Source organism: Macrotis lagotis, chromosome 1 (assembly GCF_037893015.1).
Source record: "Macrotis lagotis isolate mMagLag1 chromosome 1, bilby.v1.9.chrom.fasta, whole genome shotgun sequence".
In the NCBI taxonomy this organism is placed as follows: Eukaryota; Metazoa; Chordata; class Mammalia; order Peramelemorphia; family Peramelidae; genus Macrotis; species Macrotis lagotis.
In genome coordinates this window covers 373,820,549-373,848,417 of record NC_133658.1, presented here as the reverse complement: position 1 = coordinate 373,848,417, position 27,869 = coordinate 373,820,549, and the positions used below count along the sequence as shown (strand labels likewise).

General features: G+C 34.1%; 1 protein-coding gene across 1 annotated transcript; it reads left to right on the top strand.

Annotated features, from left to right (window-relative positions):
- The first annotated feature begins 6,355 nt into the window (after window positions 1-6,355).
- On the top strand, window positions 6,356-21,390 carry LOC141500908 (kazal-type serine protease inhibitor domain-containing protein 1-like). The gene is made up of 4 exons (XM_074204503.1): window positions 6,356-6,821; window positions 17,857-18,017; window positions 19,775-19,922; window positions 21,251-21,390. The coding sequence occupies exons 1-4, from the start codon at window positions 6,356-6,358 to the stop codon at window positions 21,388-21,390; spliced, it is 915 nt and encodes a 304-aa protein (XP_074060604.1).
- The last annotated feature ends 6,479 nt before the right edge of the window (window positions 21,391-27,869 follow it).

The window sequence follows — 27,869 nt, the reverse complement described above, 5'->3', positions numbered from 1 at the left end:
ATAAATATGATTATTATTATTATCATAAAGAAAAGAGCATTGAACTTGAAGTCCAAAGACATTGGTTTGTATCCTGGTTCACATATCCAGTAGCTCTGTAACCATGATCAAATCACAACCATTCTGAAGCTCATTTTCCTCCTCTGTAAAAAGGAAGATAAAATTTATACTATCTGATTCAAGGAGTTATTTTGGGGGAAAGTACTTTATAAACTTTAAAGTGACATATAAATGTGAATTATTATTCATCTCCAAAACTTCAGTACCTAGTATGAAAATCAATAATGTTCAATTGAAATTGCTCAAATTTAAAGCTAAGATAATATAAGCTGACATTAAGACCTGAGTTTGAATCCTGTAATTCTTTCTTAAGCTCTGCACAACTTAGTGCATGTCATTTCCCCTCTATCAATATTCATTTTGTGTGTGTGTGTGTGTGTGTGTGTGTGTGTGTGTGTGTGTGTGTGTGTGTGTGTGTGGTGTACCAATTGAGGTTAAATGACTTGCCCAGGGTTACATAACTAGTAAGTGTCTAGTATCTAAGGTCAGATTTGAACTCCAGTCCTCCTGACTCAAAGGCTTATGTTTTATCCACTGTTGGGTATATCTAACTGTCCTATTTCTTTTATAGAATGAAAGGATTGGATTAAATGTCTTCTAAGGTCCCTTCTAGTTCTGAATGCTATGACATGAGCCTAGCTCAAACTGGTTGATATGAATAGTGACTCTGAATGCCTATGGTTGTTACTAATGAAGGAGCAGGGGAGAAAATAAAGGAAAGCCCAGGAGCATAGCCATAACACCACTTAGAACTAATACATATTCTCATTTTAGTCCTCAGCAATAATCCAAAGAAAAATTCTACACTCCTGAAAGACTGCTGTCATCCCCGCTAGATACTCATCACTTATTATTAAGCATTGTACTGTTCAGAACTAGATATAATGTGTCTGAGAAAAATTGTGGCATCTCCTTTTAATCTTATGTAGAAAACAATTAAAGTATATAAAGCACATTATTAAAATATGTAAAATTTATAATTTAATTATAAGATTGCATGGTTTTATGATCTAATAGCCTTGCTGTATTTTGCATATTAGTGAACAATTGCTTTCTTAAAGCACACAGTAGAATCATTTACTTGATGCTGGAGAATAAGTTAATTATGGATCCCCTGTATATGACTAATGGATTTAATAATCACTTTACTGTAGAATTAACTTATACTTCCCTATGCTTATAGCACTAATGATGATATTCATAAAAGTTATGTTTTTTAAAAATGTAAGATTGGCACAAAAAAGGGAATCCAATGTACAGCTTGGTTTTAGAGCCAGCAATTCCAAGAAGATAGTTCAGCAGCATAAAGTCTTTCTTTCTTCTTCTGTAATTAATCATAAACACCCTCACCATCACCACCACCCCCCAATCCCTGACTCCATTGGCTTTATTAAGGGAATTTATTTTATTTAAGGGAAGACGAAATGCTTGCTAGATACATTTAGCAAAGCTCCTATTTTTTTTTAACTCCAACTTGGTTGCAAAGAATGTTCCCCACTCATATCCTACAGTGAGTAATTCTGAAATGCCCCATTTTTCCTAGAAAGGAGTTGTAACACACTAGTTCTGTTTTTGGGATCGAATTCAATGAAACTATTCAGTTAGCCCTACAACATGAACAGCAGGAAGGAGTATGAGGACTCTGAGGAATTTTCTTCTTTTTTGTGGAAAAATAATACCTTTGAAGTCATCCTCTCGATTTCTTTTTTATCTGTTTCTTTACATTAATGACAATCCCTTAATGGAGTTGAATTACTGTGCATTAAAAGAAGGTAATAAATTTACCTTTCAATCACCTTGTCTAAAATTACATATGGCTTAGAAGTCAACAGAACTTGAAATTAAAAGAGGTTAGGGATCATGTCTTAACCTTCCCTTTGAATTCCCTACAGTACTTAACATAGTAATGGGTACATACTAGGTCTTCAAAATATACTTAAGAAAAGCAAGAATCTTTGTACAAGAGTAGGAATTCTGGGCAAAGGTCCTCAGCTCTACTCTTATCCTCCAGTTTGACTGAGTACTCCTTGATTGCTTTGATGTTTATCATAGTAAAACTTCAAGGCAATCTGTATAGTCTGAGTATTAGCTGCCAAGGCTATTATGGGAGGTGAAAGAGCAAATGAAAAAACAATGCATAGTTTATATGCAACCTCAAAAAAGTTCACTGGAAAAAAAATTTAAAAAATTAAAAAAATAAAAAGTTCATTGGTATTTTATAAATCATGTTGGGGGGAGAAAGAGAATGCAGGTCACATGGGGAATAAGTGGAAGGAACTGACTTGCCTTAACTCAATTATAGGTAAGAACCAAGAACTTTAGTTTTTTTAATGTCTTTCTTACTTTTTTAATTAACATTTATTTTCTCTCCCTCCTACACATCCTAACTTGAAAAATGAAGGAAAAACCCTTGTAGAATTAGGCACAGTCAAGCAAAATTAATTTTTTATTGATCCTGTTGAACAATGTATGTCTCATTCTAGTCTTGAATCCCTCATCACTCTGTCAGAGGAGGAATAGCATGCTTCATCACTGATTCTTTGGAATCATAATTGGTTTGTAAATCTTTCAAAACTGTTTGTCTTTATAATATTGCTATTGTTGTATAAATTGATTACCTGGTTCTACTCATTTCATTTCTATGTGTATAGAGGCAGGGTATTTTTATCATCTAGGTATAGTGAGCTCTGACTGACAAAATGGTTGAAAATGTATGAGGTTGTTGACCTAATGTTGTTTTATAAAAAGAAATGAAATCTATAGAACTTTTCCAGTTTATCAGCAGGTAAAAGGAATTGGGAGAACAATTCAAGCTACAATACCATACCATGAGTCAAAACAGAGAAACAGTTCCAGCAAGTAAATACAAGGAGATGGATCTGTAACCATAATGCAGTTTTCCTTACCTCAGAAAATGAGTTGCCCATGAAATTTTTTCCCCAGTAGTGTGTGAAATCTTTTGGATATTTTATATATGTAATGGGGGTTTGGCACATGCTTAAACTACTTAAGATGGTGTCAAAACATGGAAGATACTAAGAACCTAGTTCTGGAAGACTGAAGAATGAGGGGACATACTCTACTGGCTTACCACATAACAGCCTATTTTCATTGGTTGCAAAGTCATAAATTTTAGTATCTTTAAAATTTATCTGACTCAGCAACAGGGGACTTTTTTGTGGCATACCCATTTGAAGTTGAAAGACTCCTTCATTCATACCATGCAATAATGAAGGAGGACCTGAGAACCACTTCTTTCCCTACCTCTCCAGAGATCATGTGAGACTATCATCTCAGTTGCCTTTTTGGGTAGTAATACCATTCATTATTATTTTTCATTTGGGGGGAATCATCATTTTATTAAAATCCTTTTACTTTCAGTGTAGATTTCAACTGTATGTTCTTAATCAGTATTTAACATAAATTATTAATTTACTTATTCATTATATTTTAATCCCCTTTAAGACACAGATGCCTATGGATTTTGTTGTTCCCCTCTAATGCCTATTCAGTGCTCCATCCACTTCCATAAATGAGTTGTGGAAGGGGGAGGGGAGAAGAAGGAGAAAGAGATTTCCACTAATAACTCCAGTGAAAGCACAGATATCTTACCAGCATACTTGTATGCAGCAGATAAAAGAGAGAAGAGTCAAAACCTCTTGATTGATATTCCCCACCTGGCCCTTTTTGCCACATCTATAGATTTTGATCCCTGGATAGATTTAGAAATGGGAGGTAGTCATCTAGTCCAACTCTTTCATTTTATTTAAAGGAAACTGAGGCCCAGAGAAATTATATCTCAGAATCATATAGCTAATAACTATCTGAGGCTAGATTTAAAGATAGATTTTCCTAATTCCAAGTCTTGCTTCCCAGGTCCAAAAATTCCATGTTCTACTAGGCTATATATCCACACCAATAGAAAGGGGGGAGGGGATAAGCTATGTACAATGTCTGGAAGGTAGTGTGCTTTTATGATTCTAATTACTTTTCCTGTGCCTTTATGCTCCCCTTTCAAGAAAATTTGTCATTCACATTCAGATTCACACAAATTAGGACTATTTTAGATGATAATTTATGTCATCTGGTCTATTACTATCAATCCACCCTTGGAAACTTCTGAGATAAACTAAATTCTCATAGCATTATACAAGAGAATAGAAAAGGTCATGAATTATAAAATGTTCAACTAAAACAGATTTGCAGAATGAAACAAAAGTTTGCTTTGGTTCAGCTCACATCATTCAAAAGTTCTCTATTTTTACTGTCTTACCCTGTCCCAAATGATTGTGTATCTAGTTTGAATATTTCCTATATTTAGTTATCTATGAACCTGCTGCATCCCATACCAATTAACTCATTGAGTACTGAGACTACTCACTATTTTTGTATTTATATTCCCAGAGCCTAGCATAGGGTTGAGCACAAGGCAGACACTTAAGAAAAACTTCATTGCGCTCAGCACCCATTCCTAAAAGAGCATTCTCTTATTCTTATCAGAATAGAGAGGAAATGGGGGGGGGGGTTCTTCAAGATTTATATAATTGTTTTTTTCTTTGGAATTAGAATGGGTTGGGAAGGGAGGGAGGGAAGAAAGGACTTAATCTAATTTAGTCTACTATTCTTCCCTCCTCATTCTATCTAGAGTATTCCTTTTCCTAGCAACTAGATAATATGCAATGGACTTGTAATATGAAAGTCCTGCATTTGAACTTGCCTAAGGCACTTACAAGCTGTGCCTGTGACTTACAAGTCACTTAATCTCTCAGTGCCTCCATTTCCTATTCTGTAAAATGGTAGTTATAGCACCTTGTTAGAAAGATGAAATGAGTAATATATGTAAAATGCTTTGCCATCTTTAAGTGCTAAACCATTGCTGGATTATGATTGATTATGTTTATGATTTTACTTTTAGCAATTCATTCTTTTTCTCTTAATCTCTCTGAGTCTAAATTTCTTATTCTGTAAAATGAGAATAATAGCACCTGTTTCTCATGGTGTTGTGAAAATTAAATGTGATAATGTATGTAAAATGTTTTGCAAATCTTTAAGTGCTAGGTAAATGTTTGTTGTCTATTATTATTATTATTATTATTATTATTATTATTAATTATCCTTATAGCAGTTCTCATTCAACATAACAAGTCATGTCTGGCATTCATCTCTTTCATTTTTCCTTGTCCAGCTCAACTGTATCTCATCCAAATCCTCCTCAAAATCTGCCTCTTTTTGTATATCACTCTGATACCTTACTCCTTGATTTCAATAGAACAATCAATATCAGATGATGAATCTAAGAAAAATGACCCTAGTTGTATCAAGAAAACCCAAATCAATTCCCTATGCTCCCTAAGCTGTATTCTTCCCTCTCTGTTATCTCACTTCATCTGTCTTACTTAGATGGAAATCCATATGTCTAATTTAAATCACTGTTCTTCAGACAGCAGTTACGTGATTTAACAAGAATCACAGACAGGCCAATAGAGCAACATATGACCATAAATTTACAGTGCTGAAATATATTAATTGTTCTTAAAATAATTTATTCCACAAATTATTATAATGACCATGAATTATTATTATTATTTAATGTTTATTATGGTCTCATGGTATATTAACAATGGTAAAAAAATCCCACATGACCCCTAATACTCTGGTGTCAATTAGGTTGGTTTATGGTCTTTTGGTATTCCAACAATAATTCCTATACTTAGAATTATGGACTCATGAGGGAAGTTAGAGATCAGCTAATTGTGCAATCATGGGATCACAAATTTGAGCTGTAAAAAGAACTTAAAGTCCATTTCATCTAGTTCAATACATTTATTTTATAGATGAGAAACTCAGGTCTAAGGAAGTTAAGGGGTGAGCCAAGTACAGCAAGGATGTAATCCCGGGATCCCAATTCAAAACTCATGTCCCAGATAAAGAAACTGAGGCTTATATTAAATTGTCACGACATAATTCTGTTCTATCACAGGAAGTGCTTCCAAATTAGGCTTACTGAGACTATAAAAGTCAGAGAGAGGTAAATTGGAGAGTTATAGTCCTACTATCAAGAGGAGACTTTGTCATATATGCAAAACAAAGTCTCAAAATTGTAGCCCAAAAGAATACTTGCAAATTTGAATATTTTACTTATCTATTCTAGACCTGAGATGTGATGTTAATTTTGTTTTAAAATTCATGTTTGCTGCGGATTGGTTTTATGAAGGGAGTAAAGGAAGAATGTGATATTTTTTTCTCTTTGGCTTAAATCCAAAGATCCTAGGCTTATGTTCATTTCATTTTAGAAATGAAGCCTCTGGTAAGCACAGCAATGCTGATGATCCTGATACAATTTGAAGTTTTCCAGAGTCTTCCCACCTTGTATCAAGGAAATTGGCTGAGATTATTAAGGGAAGGAAATAACTGTGGAAAATGTGATTTAGAACTTTGTTCTCAGCCTGAAAACTGCCTGGCTGGGACTGTGTTAGACCGTTGTGATTGCTGCTCTGAATGTGGGAATAGAGAAGGGCAGATCTGTGACTTAGATGGAACTAATCATTTCTATGGGCAGTGTGGGCAAAACCTGGAATGCATTTTAGATACTGAAGTGATGGAATATGGGGAAGTGCCTGAACCGCAGTGTGTTTGTGGATCCCAGGAAAGTATCTGTGGACCTGAGGGGAAGACCTTTGAGAATATTTGCCAGTTCAATGAGATTTATTCTCAGAAGAAAACCAATGTTAGCATAAAACACAAAGGACCATGTGAATCAGGTAAAAAAATAAACTAGATTTTTCAACAATGTATTTGGAGAGAAAGAATATTGATCTTTGAATATGTTTTGCTTTTTGTAGTATCAGTATCATAATATTGACTTTAAGCATTTAAATGAATGATAAATGTGTTGGCGAAATAGTTTATCACAGTTTGACTACATTTCTAAATTATCAATAAATTGTCTGCCTTACTAAACTACAGAGAGGGATTAACGGAATTTAAGAAGAAAGAGTAATTATATTGCATTTAAGAACCAATCTATTTAACCCTGTAAATGTCCAACAGATACAGATAAAAAAAATTAGCTAAAGTATATAAACATTTAAACTCAAAGAATGCACTAAACTATTACATATATATTTGTATTTTATAAAAATAATAATAATGTTCCTACACCCTACTGATATTTACTATACCAAAATAAAATCATTTTTAAAAATATTAATAGAAAGAAAAAACTAGGGTGAATGAGAAGTAAAAAAATTGTCACAATAAATAGAAATATTGTATGATGGAATCTTTTAGGAATTCTCCCAAATTAATAATTTTCCTAAAATATAAGCGCAATATCTACAATGACCATTTTAGTTAAAGCTTGGTTCTCAATTCAATGGCTAAAAACTTACTTAACTTAAAAAGTCATGTGTATGAACTGAAAAATCTATTTAATGCATCATATATCATAGGAGTAGAAATAATTCGAAATCATTTGCATTTATTTATAGCAATAGACTGAAATAATTTCAATTACTTCTGAGATTTCATTTTCTTTGTGCAAATTAAAAAACCAATTGATGAACACAGTAGAATCTATCAGCAGAATGAAGGAAAATCAGACAATTAAGTCAGTCACTTCCACAAAGCAGTTTTCGAGCCTGATAGCAATATGATTCATCCTTCAAAAATTAGTAGTACTATTTTTAGAGAGCAGATTTTCAGATGTTCCTAAACTCATTCTACAGAGTTGCAAGTCACACAGAACACTTAAATACAGGTTTTAGTAAGAAACGAAGAGAAAGAAATAGAAAAAATTCAACTTGGCTACTACATGAATATTAGAAATCCACCAGTCTTTAGTTCACATAGACTATATACAAATGAAAGCGTGTTATGTTTCCCCTTTCTTTGAATTGGAGTAAAAAAATTTTCCTACTATACTTTCCTCAAGCAGTTTAACATTCGTTAATTTTTAATAGGATAAAACGGGACTTGATTCAGTTCTCTACCTCAAATTATGCATTTTACATATATATATATATATATATATTATACTGCATTTTCTAAAACAGTATCAGCATTGAAGATAAAAGATAGCAATTATAATTATATCTAACAGTTTTATGGAACTTTTCATTATAAATCTATAGATACTTCTTTAATCTTACAAAACTGAGGCAGGTACACCTTTAACTTATTAAAAATATATTTCTGAAGAATCTACTATAAAATAAAACCCAGACCCTGATTTCAAGGAGCTTAAAATCTGATAGTGGAGATAAGAATATACTCAAAGAATTATAATACATGATAGATATGGTTAAGTGTCAAAAAACAAGTACCAAAAAAATATTATGCTGGTCAGTATGAAAGTAACATCTCTTCTGACTGGGAAGGATTAGGGAAGACATCAGTGGAGGAGCTAATATTTAATTGATTCTTATAGGATGTTTAGGAGTTCAAAAGGCTGAGATAAGATGAGTGTGGTTGACACACTGTCAGGAGTACCAAAACTTGGCATTTTAGTAGTTGGCTAAGAGAAATATTTTTTAATATATTCTAAATTTCCCTAATAAAATTTTAAATTTCTTGATGAAGTTAGTGGGTAAGATAGTACTTTAATCCTTTAGAAACTTATAAGTTGTTTCATCTTGGGCAAATCACCTATTAAAAGAAAATTATAATAGCACCTGCTTTCCAGTATTATTGTGAGGATCAAATGAAATAATGGATATAAAGCACTTGGCAATATTTAGAGTGTTATGTAGATGCTGGCTTTTTAAAAATATTCTCTATAGTTTTCTGAAAACAAAATAACACTATACACTCTGGCACAATAGAATCACTGGAGATGTACATGCAATTACATGACATGAAGTCACTTGCCCAACAACACCTTTACTAAATATTTTAACCTTGAAGACATTTCTGTGATGAAGATGCATTATTATTGCTTTTTGAAGACCTATATTTTCTAATATGAAATCAGGTTTAGCAAATTTCCTCAACATCCCTTTTTTCATAGCACTTCTATCTAACAGTGCATATAATGCTCAGTGAGAATGAATCAGTTTCTGAGGTTGAAGACTGAACCTTACAACAATAATTCTAGCTATTATAGAGAAACATATTGTTATTTGCTTTATTTTGCATTGTCCTTTTTTGCCTTTTCTAAAAGTAATGTAACTCTTTTGCTGAGATGTCTCAGGAAAAACAACCCCAGTTATGTTTTTGAAGTATTTTCCATTTTATGTGTGACTCAAGCCTCCACCTAGAAACCTGGAGAAATCTTTTCATAAAATTCAATATTAATATTGATAATTAATATATTTCAAGTCATTGATCACATTTACTTCTGAATATATTCCAGTTCTTCCTAGTGAGCCATACCTAGTGACAAAAAATTTTTAAAAGAATTAAAAAAAACAACTAATAGTTCAGCAAAACTAAAAACACATCAAGCAAATAAGAATACAATTGTCTCACATTCATAGTCCTCCACTTCTGCAAAGAATTGAGGGTAGTATATTGTCTCATCTCTTCTTCAACTGCCAAGGTTAGTCATTACAATTACACAGCAAATCAGATTCTATCCCCCCCCCCCCAATTTCATAGCTATAGCCAATGCATACATTCCTTTCCTGGTTCTACCTACTTCACTTTGTCTTAGTTTGTATCAATTCATTATTTTTTCATGCTTCTTTCAATTCTTCACATTTTTCGTTTCCCATGGCATAGTAAATTCCATCACATTTATAGGTCACAATGTGGTTTAGTCTTCCCCCCAAAAGATGGACTCTGCCTACCTTGTTTTCAACTCTTTGCTATTACAAAGTGTTGCTAAGAATATTTTAATGTATATGAGACCTTTTTTTCTGTTTTTTGATCTTGTATTTGGGCCATTCCCAGGTGTCTTGACTTTTGTTTTGCAACTGGACTCTGATGATTCTGGAGGAGAGAATGAGATTGATGACTCACTCTGTGCACCTCTGCCTCATTTAAATCCAATTCGTGTGCTTAGAAGTCAAGCTATCTCCCTGGTGATGCCCTTGGTCCTCTTCAAGAACAAAGATGAACAACAATCTGTGAATAGTAGCAGTGCCCTCTAAGGGATCCAATATGCCAATTTAAGTTGGTCATTGTTCCTCTTCTTCCTCCTCCTCCTTTCTTATTCTTTTGACAAAGTACAATACTTATTTGTTCTTCAAAAACTCAGTCCTACAAAGTATAGGTGTAGCTGGGCCTTTTTTATTAATATTACAAAAACATCTATCTAAAATCAAGAGCAAACATCATATGTAATAAGTATACATCAGAATCTTTTCTAATAAATATGAAAATATATTTAGGATGTCTACTCTTTTCATTATTATTTGGTACAGTTCTGGATATGCTAGCAACAATAATAAGACAAGAGAAATAAAATAAAGACATCAAGAAAGTAAAGAGGATATTAAACTATCCCAAATTACTTATGATATGATGAAATACTTAGAAAATCCTAGGGATTCAGCAAAGATACTAATCAGTACAATTAGTGGCTTTAGCAAACTTGCAGGCTACAAAATTAAGTTTCAAAACTCATTTCATTTCTATAAAATAATAACAAATCTAAGAATCAATAATAGAAAGAAAAACCCTATTCCAAATAACCACAAAATGCATAACTTTAATGATGAAGGAATAGTCAGTGATCATGGATGGACTATGCCAATATAATACTACCAAAGTTAATTTACAATTTTAAGACTCTAACAGTCAATCTCTAGAGTTACTTCAAATCTCAAAATGAAAAGTTTTCTCAGATTAGATTCCATTGTGAGCTTCATTATCAATGATAGTTACCTATATTCTTATTTTAATATTATTATTATATTACATATATTTAAATACATATTAAATTCACATGTTACTACTAAACTTGGACTAATTTTGTCATGAGAACTTTTGAGAAATATTAAAATAAATGCTATCATTGCAAAGTCAAGACAACACACCTCTACCTTTGATTGCATTTTATATAAATGCCCTTAGGGCAGCTAGATGGTGCAGTGGATACAGTACCTTGGAGTCAAGATAATGGAAGTTCAAATCCAGCCTCAGATACTTGGTACTTACTAGCTGTGTAACCCTGGACAAGTCACTTAACCCTGATTGCCTCACATCCAGGACCATCTCTTGTCATCATGATTCATATCTGACCACTGGACCCAGATGACTCTGGAGGAGACAGTGAAGCTTGTGACTTAGCACAGAACCTCCTCACTCAAATCCAATTCATGTGCTTGTCATGGTATCAACTCCCTGATGTCATGATCTCCTTCAAGAATGAAAGATAAACATTAATCAATCAATATAAATGCACTAGAAGAATTAATATGCTAAACAAAGTACCTAATTTTTTGACACAACATTTTTGTACACTAACAGAAAATTATCTGCATTTATGTTTATTTCCATGTATTTATCAGATGAAATAGCTAATATAATTTAAAGATTCCCAAAGTTTTATTTTACTTGAACTGAAGCTACTGAGAATCTAATTATACTTTCTTAAATTATTATAGATGGTATAAAGTTTGTCCATTATACTTAGTTAATTTAATTATCAACTATATTGACTTAGTAGTGCTGGGTTTTCAGTTTGGCCCAGCAAGGTTCTAGTAATGCTTTTGTGAAAAAACTACATGACAAGGAGTTAGGAGAGACTTGGGATAATTTTTCCTTCCTTCTGAAACAAGTCCTGTGACCATAGACAAGTCACCAGTTCTCTGAATTTTAGTGTCCTTACCTGTAAAATGGAAATAAAAATAATAACAATTATCTATCTCATGAGATTTCTGTGAAGCCACATGGGATATTATATGAACGTTACTTTGGAAATCTTAAAGTAGTATAAAATGTCTGCCATCATCATGATCACTCAAGGTCAGCCACTAAGCAGCTTTGCCATAGTCTCTAATCAGCAAATTACATTCTAGAAATATTCAAGACAAAGGGCTAGCTTCTCTGATTAATATGTGGTATTGTCTGGACAGTTTTTCAAAGCTAGCAAAGGACTGATAAAAGATTGAGAAAAATAGGTGAAAATGGCATAATTTTTCCTAAGTTTAAATTTAATATTGGGGAAATTGCAAGGAAAGCCTGTATTGTATACAATAATAAATACCACCTTTCTTAAGTTTAAAGATAAAACCTAATAAAAATATTTATTTGGCACTATGATATACATGATGTTATCATGTTGATGTATGTTGAGAACTTTCACCACCAATGATAACCATAATCCATCCAAGTCTTTTTAATCTGTTGATTCATCATGTTCTACTCTAAATCTTTCCTAAAAGATCTATTCTGGATCATTTTCTCTAGGTTGTTAGTACTTCATAAATAGCAATGCAAGACTTGTCTTAGTTTCTCAGTCAACAAGTATTTATTAAGTATTTATAAAGTGGCACACTGGAATAATTGCTAGAACCATAAAAGAAAGTAAAGGAAAGTAAGAAGCTCATGTTCTAAGGGAGGAGCATAAATTCATACAAAATAGTTGAAAGGTAATTTCAGAGAAGAAGGCTTTAGTAGGTAAGGATACTGGGTAAGGCCTCCTGCAAAAAGTGGAATTTTAAATGTCTTGAAGGAAAACTCAGAGCTAGAGGTAAAGAAGGAGAGCTTTTCAAGTAAGGAGAACAGACAGTGAAAAGGTGCAGTATCATGTAGCCATAGGAAGAAAACTAATGAAGCTAGAGTGAGGATGAGAATAAAGTATAAGATCATTGGAAAGGTATACAAGGAATCACACTGTGAGGGGCTTTAAAATGCCAAACAGAGGATTTTATATTTGATACTAAAGTTAATGAAGAGCCATTGGAGCCCACTGAATTGGAAAGGAGAGGAGAGGTAATATAGTGAGGGCTATACTTTAGGAAAATAATGTTGGTAACAGATGGGTGGAGTGGCAAGAGACTGAAGACAGAATTAGAAGGCTTTCCCAATACTTTAGGGAAAAGGTGATTTGTACTTTGAGATTAGAGTGATGGCTGTAAGTGAAAAAGAGGAAATGTATTAAAGAGATATGGGAGAAAAGATAAGATTTGGGAATATTAAATATATTGAATGAGTGAGTGAGGAGTAAAGGATGACCCTCAAGTTTGTGAGCCTATAGAGTGAAATAGAATCATTTAGAACTAGCTTTTCCTTCTTCTCTTTATTTGATCTATTACATTTTCTGGTCATATATGACCTTTATTATATCTTTTGTGTTACTACTTACATAAAAGTCTCTTTAGTAACATGCTGTTACCCACCTAAACATTCCATGTGTCTGCTTGTTGCTTTTTTGGATCACCTGTAATTTTTTTGCTTCAGAGATCATGGATCTATGATTCATATCTTATAGAACCAGAGGGAGAATAAGAATACTGGTTGTACAATCCTGTGGCAATCCTAGAAACAAGTTAAATCATCTGCTCTTTATGAGTTTCCTGGCATAAAATGTACTCCCTAATGTGAAGAAACATGCATTTAACAACAGTCCATTCTGTTGCTTTATGTCTTATCTCATTTATTTTTGATTAGATGTAAAAAACTTGGTACTTTCAAGGGCAATAGAGAGTGCTTCATTTTTTTCTCTCTTGAAAAAAGGAATTTATGTTATATCTGAGTTTTTATTTGGTATTCCTTGGTATTGGCATTTCTATCTTCTTATGTATAAAAGAAAAATTACTTTAATGCTAAATTGACTGATGGGCACTTAAAATTGTCTGAGATAAGCACTAATGAAAAACACTTACGATTGGAAAACTTCAGCTTCAGAATATAAAATCTTATCAAGGACAGACTACTGCTAGTACTTAACAGTCCTTAGTTACAATGATTCAGTTATACAATAACAATTTATTAAATACCTACTGTCGGCAAAATTGTCAATATATGACTTAACAGTACTTCCTTCCCACCTAACCATCAGCCATGATGGTTTTAATATCCATGTTGATTGTTCTCGTATCATCATTAATATATCTTTCTATTCACCTCCCATGTCCATCTCAGTCACTTATAGGGATGGTCATGGCTTGTATCATGCCTGTCATCTGAAACTGTTCTACATCCAGTGTCCTGAATTTTGAAATTCCCATCTTGAAGCATAATTGCTAGTTCTTCCATTTCTCACATCACTTTAAACTACCTAAGTTTACTCTTTGTCTTCATTGATTCTAATAATTATATTCAACAATATTTATCAGGACCTTTAAAGTAAGTTGGTGGAAATACAAAGTTGAAAATCTCTATGGATCCTAGCCCATAGAATTTATAATATAAGTGAGGGAGGAAAACAGCTATGTGTGTCAGGGAGGAAACCCAATCTATTCACAAATAAATACAATACAAGGTAAAATGTGATAGAGGCAAAGAATAAAGTTAGACAAAAAAAAAAAAGAGTTGAAAAATTAGAGATTACTTTCAACTGAGCAGAATTAGGGATGGCTCAAGAAGGTGGAAATTCACTTGGTCCTTGATAGAAAAGAAACATCTCAAAATATCTGAAGAGATAGTAGGTTCCAGAAATGGGAAAGTTGACTCTTCCCTATTTTGCCAACTCATTATTCTTGACCTGGTTTTACTTCTCCCTTTTCAAGTCTTGATGCTATAACAATCCATTTCAAGGAACCTTTGAACCCATTTCTACCTTGTTCTTCTCCTAATAATCTTCAACTCTGGAATGCCTCTACCATCTACTTTCTCTGGCTTTTCTCTCAAGTCACTGATCCCTGCCTGAGGAAATCAGAAAAATATGATGATGATTAGGTCTAGTACAAATCATGCTATCTCACCTCAGTTGGACCATTACAATGCACAGAATCTCTTAATTTATCCTGATTAGCTCCTTATCATAGTCTCGGCAGGTGCTGTTCCTAACTTTCTTCTCAATTTCCTTACCTCATTCTTTCTTCAAAGACAACCTTGGTTCCTACTTCATTTAAAAATCTAAAGTCATTCATCATAGGCTCACTCATCTTCCCTCTACTAAACCAGTGTTAACCTATCTCTTTCTCTAATAGTAAAACATCAAGTGGCTTTTTTTCTTGCCACCGATAACCTTTTCACTTGTTTTCTTGATTACATCCCTTCTTATCTCCTCTAATACATTACTCTATTAACTATATTTTTCCTCAATTTCTCTCTCTCTGTCTCTGTCTCTGTCTCTGTCTCTGTCTCTGTCTCTGTCTCTGTCTCTCTCTCTCTCTCTCTCTCTCTCTCTGTCTCTCTGTTTTTTTCCTCTCTCCCTATCCTTCCTTTCTCTTTTGACTAGAAAGTTTCCCATACTCTAAAAAGATCTTCCCTTGACTTTCTCTAAAGTGGGGGGTCATGCACCTTCATTAGGCTAATCTTGATCTTGCTAAATGATAATCAACTGGAGCATGAAAAGATGTGTTTCCAATAATACATCTTGTCTTCCAACACAACATATCCCCTTTTACCAATTCTTGTATTCCACAAGTCTACTTTACAAAGTTGACTCACTGTAGCCATGTAAGCTTGAAATCTCTCTCCTTCTGGGCTAGGTGACAGTACCTAAGGTTGTCTATATTTCTACCCTGGCAATAGTTGAAGATTGCATTTCCCCATTTTACCTTCCTTTTTGTTTTCAGTGAGATTGAGTGAGCTGTACAAGGTGAAAGGACTTGGATGAGCTACAATGCAGATCTCTTTAATTTTACTTCAAAATATAACTTTGTTCTAAACTTTTCTATTTCTCTCAAAAGCATTAATATCCTTGCAGTTTCTTCAATTGAAATGGCTCTTTTCAAAGTTGCCAGATGTCAAATCTGATGGTCTTTTCTTAGTCATCATCATTCTAGACCTTTCTGAAGCTATGTAACACTATTAACTACCTTCTTCCTCCTGGATATTTTCCCTTTTCTCCTTGTTTTGCTGAAAATAATGACCACCTACAAAAATCTCTCATATCTATACACTTAAAAAGCATGGAAACAAAATTTGCTAACCTATTAAAAATTCTTTTCAAAAGAAGAGTTTAGTGGATTTTGAACTTATTTATTAAAGAGACAAATCTTCCTGTCCAAACAACTTATTGTCATTAGGGAAAATAGAAATATACTAACTGAAGTTCAAAAGAAAAGTTTATGACTAGTGGATGAAATTTAAAAAATGAGTATCAAGAATTAAGCAAGGGGTGGCTAGGTTGCATAGTGGATAAAGCACTGGCCTTGGAGTCAGGAGTACCTGGGTTCAAATCCGGTCTCAGACACTTAATAATTACCTAGCTGTGTGGCCTTGGACAAGCCACTTAACCCCATTTGCCTTGCAAAAACCTAAAAAAAAAAAAGAATTAACCAAAGATGTATTTTTTCCATTTGGAACTATATATCTTTTTTAGCCGTGATTACCATTCAAACCAACTATCAAAATAAATGGAACTTAAAATCAGATCTTTAAATTACTGTCACAAAGTATTAAATCAAGATATTAAAAATAATGGAATACAATCATATTACTCTCATTTAATATTTTAAGTGAGAACAAAAATGTCTTTCTAACATTAAGTAAAATGGTCTTTTCAAACTATTATTTCTTCATTTTATTCTTTTAAAGTTTTCTTTTTTTGTATGAGTTATATTTCTATATCTTATTGTTACCAAACATTGTTATACAATTTATTAATAAGTAAATAAATGTGTATTGGGGATGCATCAAAAGTTTTTTACTTAAGGGATATGTGATCAAAGAAACTTTAAAACTACAAACCTAAACAACTAGCTTTTTCCTTTTTATCATAGTCAATGGCATTTAGCATAACATGTTTTAGATGTCCTTATCTGATCTCATTCCCAGTGACTTGGATACATCCTTTCCTCAGTGTTTTATGGGTACCCCCGACAGAAGTTATTCCTTTAATTTCATCAGCTCTAGTCCCACTGGTGTACTTGTTTCCCAGACTTTGAATCAAATTGAGAATCAATAGTTAGCCTTAAGTGGCTTTTAGAAAGGTATATTTATTAAGATGGTAAAGATTTGGTACAAACATCCCCCCCCACCCCCCCACCCCACCCCAGCTCTACTACACTCTCTCTTAAAAGTATGCATAAAATCTAGGAGAGGATGAATTGAGACATACTCTCTTGTATAATTCTAGAAAATTCTTGAACAATTGTAGCAAAAGGAGTAACTCATAGCACCTAAGTCCTGGGAATCATTTTCTTCCCTTCATAGGATGCTCAAGAAGTTAACCATAAGAACAGTCCATCTATCTTTGGCTCACAATGCAGATAGTTTTGTCAGTTGATCTAGGGCTGTATCTAGAACTCTGGGAAATTCAGAATCTTCCAGAATCTTAGAAGTTTGCATCTGATTAGGTGTGGGGGTTAAGGGTTGGGAGGGAGATCTGATAAGTCCTAAACAGTTCTTCCTTTCCTAGAGAAGGAAGTTCCTTGTTTTCACCAAAGTTCTTGGAATATTTTACAAAGTCCTTTACAATCCGAAATAAGACATTTAAAATGTTATTCCCCTTTGAATAAGTATTTATACTGGTTTCCTTCCATTTTAGTAATAAAACTTAGTGTTGCTTAAATTCCACACTTTCATTTTTTTTGTAGAGCATATAGCTGAAGATTAATTTATTATGTATCCTGGAAAAAAGTTTCAATATTTTCCAATGTTTATTTTAAGTTATTATAATTTTATTGTAACATAATCTTTGCCAAATGTATTCTTACATGGAAAAAACTATTAAAATACTTTTTAGATGCCAGTGAAAATTCTGGCAGTTTTCTAAACAATTTTTTTCCCCTTTAGCTCCTGTTATTTCTTTGGCACCTCAAAATACTGAAAACTTTATGGGAAAGGATATAATTTTTAGATGTGAAGTTTCAGCCTATCCAATACCATCCCTGGAATGGAAGAAGAAAGGGGATAAAATTTTCCTTCCTGGTGATGATGCACATATTTCAATCCAGGTAACTTCTGGGACTTGGTTTGGTTCCATGCACAATGCAGTTGCTCAATAAATATTTGAATTACATTAATGACATTACTATAAAACATGTTTGGTACATTAATAATATCTCATGTTTCCACTAGTACTCAGAAATGTATAAGATAATTTCCTCATAATAACCCAGTGAAGTAAAATAAGTATTATCCATATTTTAAGGATAAGGAAATTGAGGCTCAGAAGCTAAATGCCCAGGATTAAAGTCCAGTTCTTCTGGCTCTAAAAATCAACATTCTTTTCACTATACAACATTAGCTCTTTAAAAATATTTTCATTTATAACACTGTCTATCCCATAAGGCAATTATTGTCTAGGAGATTGATTGAGGGAATAAGAAAAAGATACATATAAGCTATTGTAGCCAATGTCATGGTACCTCTAAGTCATTATTATTATAGAGTAATAAGGGAAGACTTGGGTAATATAATCATAGGATCATAAGCTTAAAGCTGAAAGTAAACTTAGTCTAATCTCCTCATTTTACAGCTCAGAAAACTGAGATCTCATCAAGAAATTTGTCCACTGTCCAATAGATGCTAAATAGACAAATCTACTGTCTCACTAAACTTGATTTAGAGAAGACTGTATATAATGAGATCCTGATACTTTGTAAATTCCAGACCTCAATTTAAAGTCAATCCCACAATCTATAACCTCTTGAACATTCCCATAGAAATCTCTGAAGCTACCACAATGTTTTGTCTTATCAGGGAAACCTGATTTCTTGCCTTATTGAATAGTAAAGGTAGAAAATTAGATAGGCACTTTTGGTGCTTTAGTGGTAATGTCAACTGGATATCATGAACTCTGACTCATGTCTGACTGAACACAAGAAAACCAAGAACTTCAAAATAAAACTAGGAGCAACTTTTAAAAAATCACCACTGTTCAGCAAAATGGTCTCATTTGAAGCTTTCTCTAACAATTACGGAATTATTAAAAAGTGAAATGTTATGAACTTAAAATTTGTAAAAATCTGAGTCTTAATTTACTTTTTAGGTTTTTCAGTGAATGTCAAGCCATTTTAAGTCTTGGTTCAAAAAAAGCTGAGTCAAGACACACCATCTTCATTCATACTGTTATCATTCCTTAGACAATTGCAATAGTCTCTTAATTGGTTTCCCTCACTCTAGGCTCTCCAAACCATTCCGTATTCAGTTGCCAATACAATCATCTGAAGACACACTTCTAACTGACCTGATTAAAAGACAAAAACAATTAAAACTCAAATCTCTATGGCCTATTATAAAATGCAAACTGTTTAGTTTTAAGACCCCACACTATGTTTTCAAGCTATCTTTTCATTTTATATTGCTTCCTTTCAGAAATTTTACATTCTAGTCACACTAAACTACTAGTTGTAACTCTTCCAGGCATTTGCACAGGCCATCATCTCCGAACATCTACATTGCAGATTTCCTATCTTCCTTTAAGGGTAGGTCTACCTACCCAGTGGAGACATCCTTGATTCACTCTAGCTAATTTCATTCCTTTCAAATATTCCTAAAACATTTTTGAATCTCTGTTGTTCCCTTCTATCCATACCTTAAATAAAATGTCTCTGTATACATTATATCCTCCCAATAAAAGAAAAATTCTTTGGAGCTACTTTGAAGTATAGTTACTATATGTCTTCTAATTTTATTGATTTTTCTGATGGATATATTTATATATTTTCCCATTTATTCACTGAATGATTAAAAAAGTTCTTCCTAATAGGTGAGAGGTGGACCTCAGAAATATGGTGTTACAGGATGGCTACAAATTCAGGGGATCAGGAAATCAGATGAAGGTATTTATATTTGCCATACCAGAAACAAATATGGTACAGCTTATGCATCTGCCAGACTAAAAGTTATCAGTCCTGGTAAGTGACCTTTTAAAAAATAGATAAATTTAAAAAAGAATCTTAAGAATCTGGTCTCCAATATTTTTTAAAAAGCAAAACCTATTTTAAATGAATAGAATCAAATCTGGACTTCCCTTTAAAATGTTTCTTGCACCTTCCTCTTCCTTTACCATTGACTCCACTCCACCATAGTGGTAGTTGCTAGTTGGATTACTTCAACTGTGTCATAACTGATTTTCATGCCTATAAAGTGCCTCCACACACCACTGCAAGATTCATATTTCTAAAATATTTTATTTATCATAGCACTTTATTGCTCAAAAACTATCTTTGGCTTCCTACTACCAACAAAATCGATTGAGGCTACCTTCCTAACCATATCTTTTATCTTCTTCTACTCCCTGTTATTAATAAACTAATCTTTTCACTGTCCCTAAAAATATGTATTTTATCTTCACCCTTTTGATCATAGAATTCCCCCAGACTGAAATCTCTCCCAACACTTTTCCAGTGTTAGCTTATTCAGATCCTGCAAATTCAAGACATTTCAATTCCTTCCTCTTTCAGAATCTTCTCAGACCACTCATCAAAAAATCATTTATCTCTGAACTCTTATGGGAATTACTTTTTCTGACTTTTGTTTAGTAATTCACGACAGATTTCCTTATGAAAACTTCATATTGTTCAGAATTTTTATCTCATAATTACCTTTCCTAGATAGTAAGCTAGGAGAGATCATGGTTTATATGTTATTTTGGGGTTTTTTTATTCCCCTCAAAACCTTGTCTTGAACAAAGTAGGTGCTCAATAAGTATTTGTTGTTTTGATTCATGGTCCTTTCTGGTCATATGAGCACAATAAGATATGTTAATTAGCAACCACAGTTTGAGAATTTGAAGTTCCCTAAGGGACTCTAAAATAGAATGAGTATATAATGGGATAGTGAAGAATACAACCATCTTTCTTATATGTCTTCACTTCTATCTTAAGTGGAAATAAATTATCTATTATATAAAAGTCATGTTTGGAATACATATACCCTACTATTTCTTACAAAGATACCCATCCCATTTTCATTATTAGACCCACAATCTGTATATATTATTAGTACACATCTGCAGATTGTGTGATTACTGAAATTGAATCAGGATAGCTAATCATTATTTGAAAATATATATTTGAATTTTAAGTGTCCACAGTCCACTTCTACTTATTTTATATTTAAGTAGGGAAATAATCCTTAGATATCACTCAGAGTTTTATTCACTAGTATGATGATTTTGAATAATTTCTATTACCAATTTAATTACTTCACTTGTGAAATTTCTAATCCGTTGCCTATATAGGTTCATCGTCTAGATATCAAATCATTACAAGAAATGGAATTAGAAGTCCTATCACATATTATGGAAACTATTATCATCTTGTGGAAGAAGAGGAAGAATATGAATCTGGAGACTCTGAGGAAGAAAACAAATTGAAATAAAGATTGTATTCGTAATCTCAATTAGAAATTTAGTCAAGAATATTAGACTTGAAAGAGACCTTGGAAATTAAGAGATTGGACTAGATTACCTCTAAAATGCCTTCTAGTTAAATTACTGAGCACCTTGAATGAAATCTCATTTTAAAAATGAGGTTACAAGAGAGGAAAAGGGGTTTGCTCAAAGTCACAGTAGTTCTTTATGGAAGACCTAGGACTAGAACTCAAGTCTTCCGGTTCATTGTTTCTTTCTTTTAATCATTAGATTTACCCCTGTAAATTAGTAAAGTAAAATTTCCTTGAAAAACATAAATACAATTTTTAAACCATTTAAAATTTCTAGTCTTTCATTACATTTTTCACATTCTGTTAATTCAGATGACAGCTAAGCATCTCTTTAACTGACCTTGGAAGTTAGAAAAGTGAGAGGGAACATGTTTATTAAGCACCTCTAAATGCTCAGCATTTTTAGGTACTATGACAAAATAAAGAAGCTGAAGAAAACATTTGTATACTTAAGGAAACTACAATTTCACATAGGACTTCAATTCAAATTCTGCATTTCTCTTAGTAACTGTATAATCTTGAGCAAGTCATTTTTCAATTTTATCTGTAAAAATGAAGAGGAATGGCCTCTAAGATCATTTCCTCCTCTAAAGCTATTATCCTATAATTCATACTCTGGATGTTCAACATGTTGATCTTAAAAAAAAATCAGTGCCCCAATAATCTGTAAATGAGCCAAATTCACTTTATCAAATAAATTACATTTTTTTCTATAGAAAATAAATAATATGGGCCCTGATATTGAAATCTTCCCTATCATCATTGCCAGACTGTTACAACCCTAACTTGGAAAAAAGAAAAGTAAATTCTTTTGACTATTCATTCCTAGAGATATTTGTTACGAAAAGGTTGCCCGTTAACAGAGAACTTTTAATACCCTACTTCAAGAATTTTTTTCAACAAAAAGAGGAAAATTTGGAAGTATAAGATTGAGCCAAAATTGCAAGCATTAAAAAAAAAATCAAAGATGATTTTTTTTCTGTTTTTTTTTAATGTTTAATTTTATTTTTCCAAATCAGTTTTCTGGTAACAGTTGTTAAACATAAAGTATAAGAACTTTAAAATATAGGATTAAAAGAAAATGACAGAAAATATAGGTTAGATATTTTAAGTTTTATTCTCTAAGACCTTAACCTCTAATTTATGGGGGATGGCTATTTGAGGTAATGACCTCACTTGAACCATGAGAGTTGAACTTTTATGCAAAAACAGAGAATAGGGAAAATCATTAATTTACATGAAAGTTGCCTGACCATGAAAATTGCACAATATAAATTGCCCAGACCGCTCCTCAAAAATTATTATCCTTGAACAGTACTATCTGTTCTCTTCTTATCTCTTCCTCAAAGGACAAGTCTCCCAGCATCCTGATCATTGTCCTCCTGAGTTCATAATTAACATAGAGGAAGATATTTAGGTGGTTTAATTTCTTACTAAGTTGACAAAATGACTGATATAAAGGCTGAGTACGCTCTAAAGAAATCAATATTTATATCAGAATTATAGTTTTGAGAATCTTATACATTTTATCACAATACATCCAGAACACAAATGACATTGTTGTACTTCTACCTCAGAAGGGGATGAGGGAATTTCTGGTAATTCATCCATGGCTTTTTTAGTTCATTTGTTTCCTTAATTTTAACAAAATACATGCTTTTATTTTTTCTTTAAATAGGTGATTGAGGCATCAATAAACACAAAATAGCACAAACATGTATGTTAGAACCTAAATGCAATGAGGTACTGCCTCATGAAGTGTTAATGCCCATCTATTGAATTTATGGCTGAAGACATTAAGCAGTTTTATAACTTTGAAAACAACTCCATGATCCTGGAAGCTTTATCTAAAGAGAAAACTTTTACTTCATAAACAAAAAAAATACAGGTTTTATAGACTGAATCAGGCTGGTTGATCATTTCTTAGCTATGCTATAATACTTCTTTACCATCCTTCTGATGAATACCATACTCTTCAAAGACTTTAAAGAGTAAATAATGAAACATACTATGCTCCCAAAGGGTTTACAATTCTACTCCCTAATACAAAGAAAATCCTTGAACAACTTTCAAAAGACTAAAAAGAAGCTCTTTGCTGGGGGGGGGGGGGTGGGAAGGGGAAGGAGAAATTTGATGCCCGATGTTATGGTAGACTAAGTACCAAATAATCTTAAAACAATGATATGGTGATGTCCACTCTCTATCTCCTCCTTCACTTCAGAATTCCACAGTGGCTCTAGGTATAAGATAAGAGTCTTCATTCTGTCATTTAAGGCCTCCCACCACTCTTGATTTTCTAGCCTCATGAAGACTATCAGTTACATTGCTAACTCACAAAATTACTCAATATTACTTTGTAGATACTTGATATTTACTTATACATTCTATGTAGATCTATCCAGGTATCCCTTGGAAGACTGTATGATAAGCCTTGAGTACATGCCAGTTTGTTTTGTCTGTCTCACCAGTGCAGTGCCTGCTCTATAAAAAAATGCTTATTGGATTGAAGTGACTCAAGTTTCAGGGGGCTATACATAACGGTACATAAGTATCCTAGTTTAGATTGAGCTGAAAGAGAGTTTCTATTTTTGGTACCTATAGATGGATAATTTACATCAAGGGTTCTTAGGAATGGGGTTAAGGGGAGAAGGAGGGTATAGGAACTTGATTGATTTTCAAATTTGGAAAATATAATTGGCTTCAGCACAACTAGGTTGTACTGTGGATAGATTAACCCTGGAGTCAGAAGAACTTGAGTTCAAATTTGTTCTCAGGTGTCTGAGAATAGCGGTTACTGTGTGACCTTGGACTAGTCACTTAACATTGACTGCCTTGCAAAAAATAAAATAAAATGGGGAGTTCAATATAATTGACTTCATTGTAATACTATGTATTTAAAAACATTCTGAGAAAGAGTCCAAAAGATCAGACTGCCAAAGGGGTCTATGAAACAAAAGAAGATTAAGTATTCCCTTGATATTCACTGTGCCTAACAATTATTATTATTATTATTATTTTTGGTGAGGCAATGGGATTAAAGTGACTTGCCCAAATCACACAGTTATTAAATATCAAGTGTTTGAGGTCAAATTTGAACTCAGGTTCTTCTGACTCAAGGAACAGTGTTCTATCTATTGCACAACCTAGCTGCCTCAGAACTAATTTTTCATTTTACTGCTGTGGAGTCTGATTATTTGGAGACTCCCACAGGGGCTTCCTCTTAGTAGGGTCAGAACCATCCTGTGCTCTAGGGAAAAGGTTGAGTATAACCCCCATTAAGAATTATCCCCTGGGGCGGCTAGGTGGCAGTGGATAAAGCATTGGCCCTGGAATCAGGAGTACCTGGGTTCAAATCTGGTCTCAGACACTTAATAATTACCTAGCTGTGTGGCCTTGGGCAAGCCACTTAACCCCAATGCCTTGCAAAAACCTAAAAAAAAAAAAAATTATCCCCAGGCAGTGATTTAAAGTTCCCAGCAGCAAGTCCCAAGGGGCTCTGAGGCGGAACTTCTCACTCCCTCACTTCAATTTTGTCAGGTCTTCACTTGGACGTTATCACCAAAATGTACTTTTTCCATGTTCACTAGGACTCTATAGGTGGCTTCAAGTCCTCAGATTTTTACTGTTAAAAGCAATTTTATACGTGGTCTCATTTAAATTTTAATCTAAATTTTGCTTTTAAAATAACTAACCATGATTCTCTTTTTTAATTCCCAAGTGTGTTTTATGGATATCATTTCTAACAGAATAGTTGACATTCAAATATGACCTATTTCTGAGAAAGCAACCCTGACCATAAAACATGCCTATGTTCTCTAACCTATTTCTCTGCCCTTTTGCAAATATTCGTGTTTTAATTTCTATTTCATGGTCAATTTCAGTTTGTATTTTTTCTAGGTTTTTGCAAGGCAAATGGGGTTAAGTGGTTTACCTAAGACCACACAGCTAGATAATTGTCTGAGGCAGGATTTGAACTCAAGTACTCCTGACTTGGGGGGGGGGGCTCTATCCACTGTACCACCTAGCTGCCCCTCAGTTTGTATTTTTTTAAAAAGGATTCCACCTCACATCCATATACCTGTTCCTATTTAACATGAATGCAGATGTTCTTATCCACAGATTACAATCCCTCTATGTCTCAATAGATAATCTTCATGATTTTTGTTGTTGTTTAAAGAAAAAGGTCATGCCTTGAAACCAACCTTCTGGTCATGAGCCTTTCTGACTTGATGGAACTAATTTAGATGATTGACACATAGTGTAAAAAGTAGGCCAGCACTCATGCTTGAAGACATTTTAGTTTGTTAGTCTTGCTATAGCCTAACATCCTGTCATAGACTTTTAGATATAAGGGTTACCTTCACCTCATTTGAGACATTAGGGGAAGTTTTCCCTCCTAATTTTATTCAAACTGAATCTTTTTCTTTTTCAGCATAGCAATGTGTATCTGTCCTATAGCTGAAGTTTTAATCATTCATGACAACCTATCAATGGATTGCTACTTTTCCTTAAGAATCAATAAACTTGGGGGGTGGCTAGGTGGTGTAGTGGATAAAGCACTGGCCCTGGAGTCAGGAGTATCTGGGTTCAAATCCTCTCTCAGATACTTAATAATGACCTAGCTGTGTGGCCTTGGGTAAGCCACTGGACCATATTGCCTTGCAAAAAGAACCTAAAAAAAATCAATAAACTTTTATTAGATTTGAAAAATCATATGTAAATAATGTATGTCATCTGAATGACTAAGCCAAATGATTTATTGTGATGGAGTACAGGAATTATTAGCATATATCCATGTACATTCCATATTTCAAATTCCAAATAAGTGATTGAAAGAATAAGTTCAATTGCAGATATATGTTCCTGAAGTTAGATGAGCTTCTCCAGTTATTGCTCTCCTCTGCCTGCCCTCTGCTGGACTCTTAAAGGTAAATACATTATAGTCTTGCTACAATTTCAATGTATGTATAAGAATTCAAGATAGTATATTAATGTTTTCAGAAATTTTGCCAAAGATGCTAATGCAGGATTTTATGCATTCCAGATATATGTGTCAGAATGGTGGAATGAGTATTTTGCATCATCTTGCCCAGAACAAAGAATATGAAAAAAAAATGCTGGCAAAACATCTAATTCATTAATCTCTAAGATCAGGAATGGGAAAAGTCTAATTAGATGATAAATCCATGAATAGGATGAAGCCCTAGATGACTCACAATTTACCTGGTTAAAACTGCGATTCCATAATTTCATAACAGTAATATAGTACAAATCATAGCAAAAAAATTTGTAGCTCTTTTGTATTGTTTTCAACATTCTTTGAATGATTTAGTTAATATAATCTCCCCTCTACAACTTACAAATATCCATGTTACTTAGGTGACTTGAGTAAGGTCACAGAGAACCCGCTTGAACAAATCCAAACCTCTGAATCCCCCCTTCCCCCAACAAGGTTTCTGAGCCCAATTGCCTTTTTTTAATGGATGATTGCCAGCAATGAAAATAATTTTGTCATTCCTAAGGGCTCAGAAAGGCCAATCTTTAATTGAGTTTTATAACAAGGATGAATTAAAAGTCCTGAAGCATCTTTTCTAATCTTTGTATTAATTTAAACTGCTGTAGTGACATAATTCCATATGAAATATTATTAATTGACTAAAAAAGATTTTGAATTGGATTCACTTTTTGTGGATCAAAAGGGAAAGTGAACCTATGTTTTGCTGAACAATTAAATTTTTTTTTCCTTTTTAGTTTTTGCAAGGCAATGGGGTTAAGTGGCTTGCCCAAGGCCACACAGCTAGGTCATTATTAAGTGTCTGAGGCCACATTTGAACTCAGGGACTCCTGACTCCAGGGCCGGGGCTCTATCCACTGCCCCACATGGCCACCCCTGAACATTGAATCTACAGATTCTTGAGTTTTTTAAAGGAGGGAAATAAAATAAAGGCCGCTGTTCCCTCCTGAGTGCCCCGGCCTCGCCTCCGCGGGCCGGCCTTCCCAGGGCCCTGCCCTTCGGATAAGGCGGATCTGGGGCCTCTGTGTCCTCGCGGCTCTGCAAGGGCTGCAACGGCCCCGACCTGGCCCTGGAGAAGGACCGCCTTCTCGGCCCCTTGCCAGGGGGCCGGCCGGTGGGCACACGCCGGCCTTCCCTCCACGGAGGCCCCTTCCATTTCGCAAACACGCGTTTCGGTCATGCATCGGGCAGCTCGCATGGGCCGAAGGTCGGCACCCTTTGCAATGCAGCATCCATCCTGGAGGGCGTCCACGGGGCTCAGCACGCGGGAGCCCAGGAACCTGGGAGGAGGCCGGGGAAGCCGGGGCTCTAGGAGGCCCCGGCCCCAACGCTGCGCGCTGCAGCGCCACCCCACGGCCGGGGAGGGACAGGCCCCGCCTCCCTCTGGAGCCCCGCCCCGGCC

Bases quoted from the DNA above. Each gene is read 5' to 3' on its own strand.
- LOC141500908 (XM_074204503.1), top strand. From the start codon at position 6,356: ATGAAGCCTCTGGTAAGCACAGCAATGCTGATGATCCTGATACAATTT. The intron at 18,018-19,774 runs GTAACTTCTGGG...TCTTCCTAATAG, and splicing joins ATGCACATATTTCAATCCAG to GTGAGAGGTGGACCTCAGAA. The intron at 19,923-21,250 runs GTAAGTGACCTT...TTGCCTATATAG, and splicing joins ACTAAAAGTTATCAGTCCTG to GTTCATCGTCTAGATATCAA.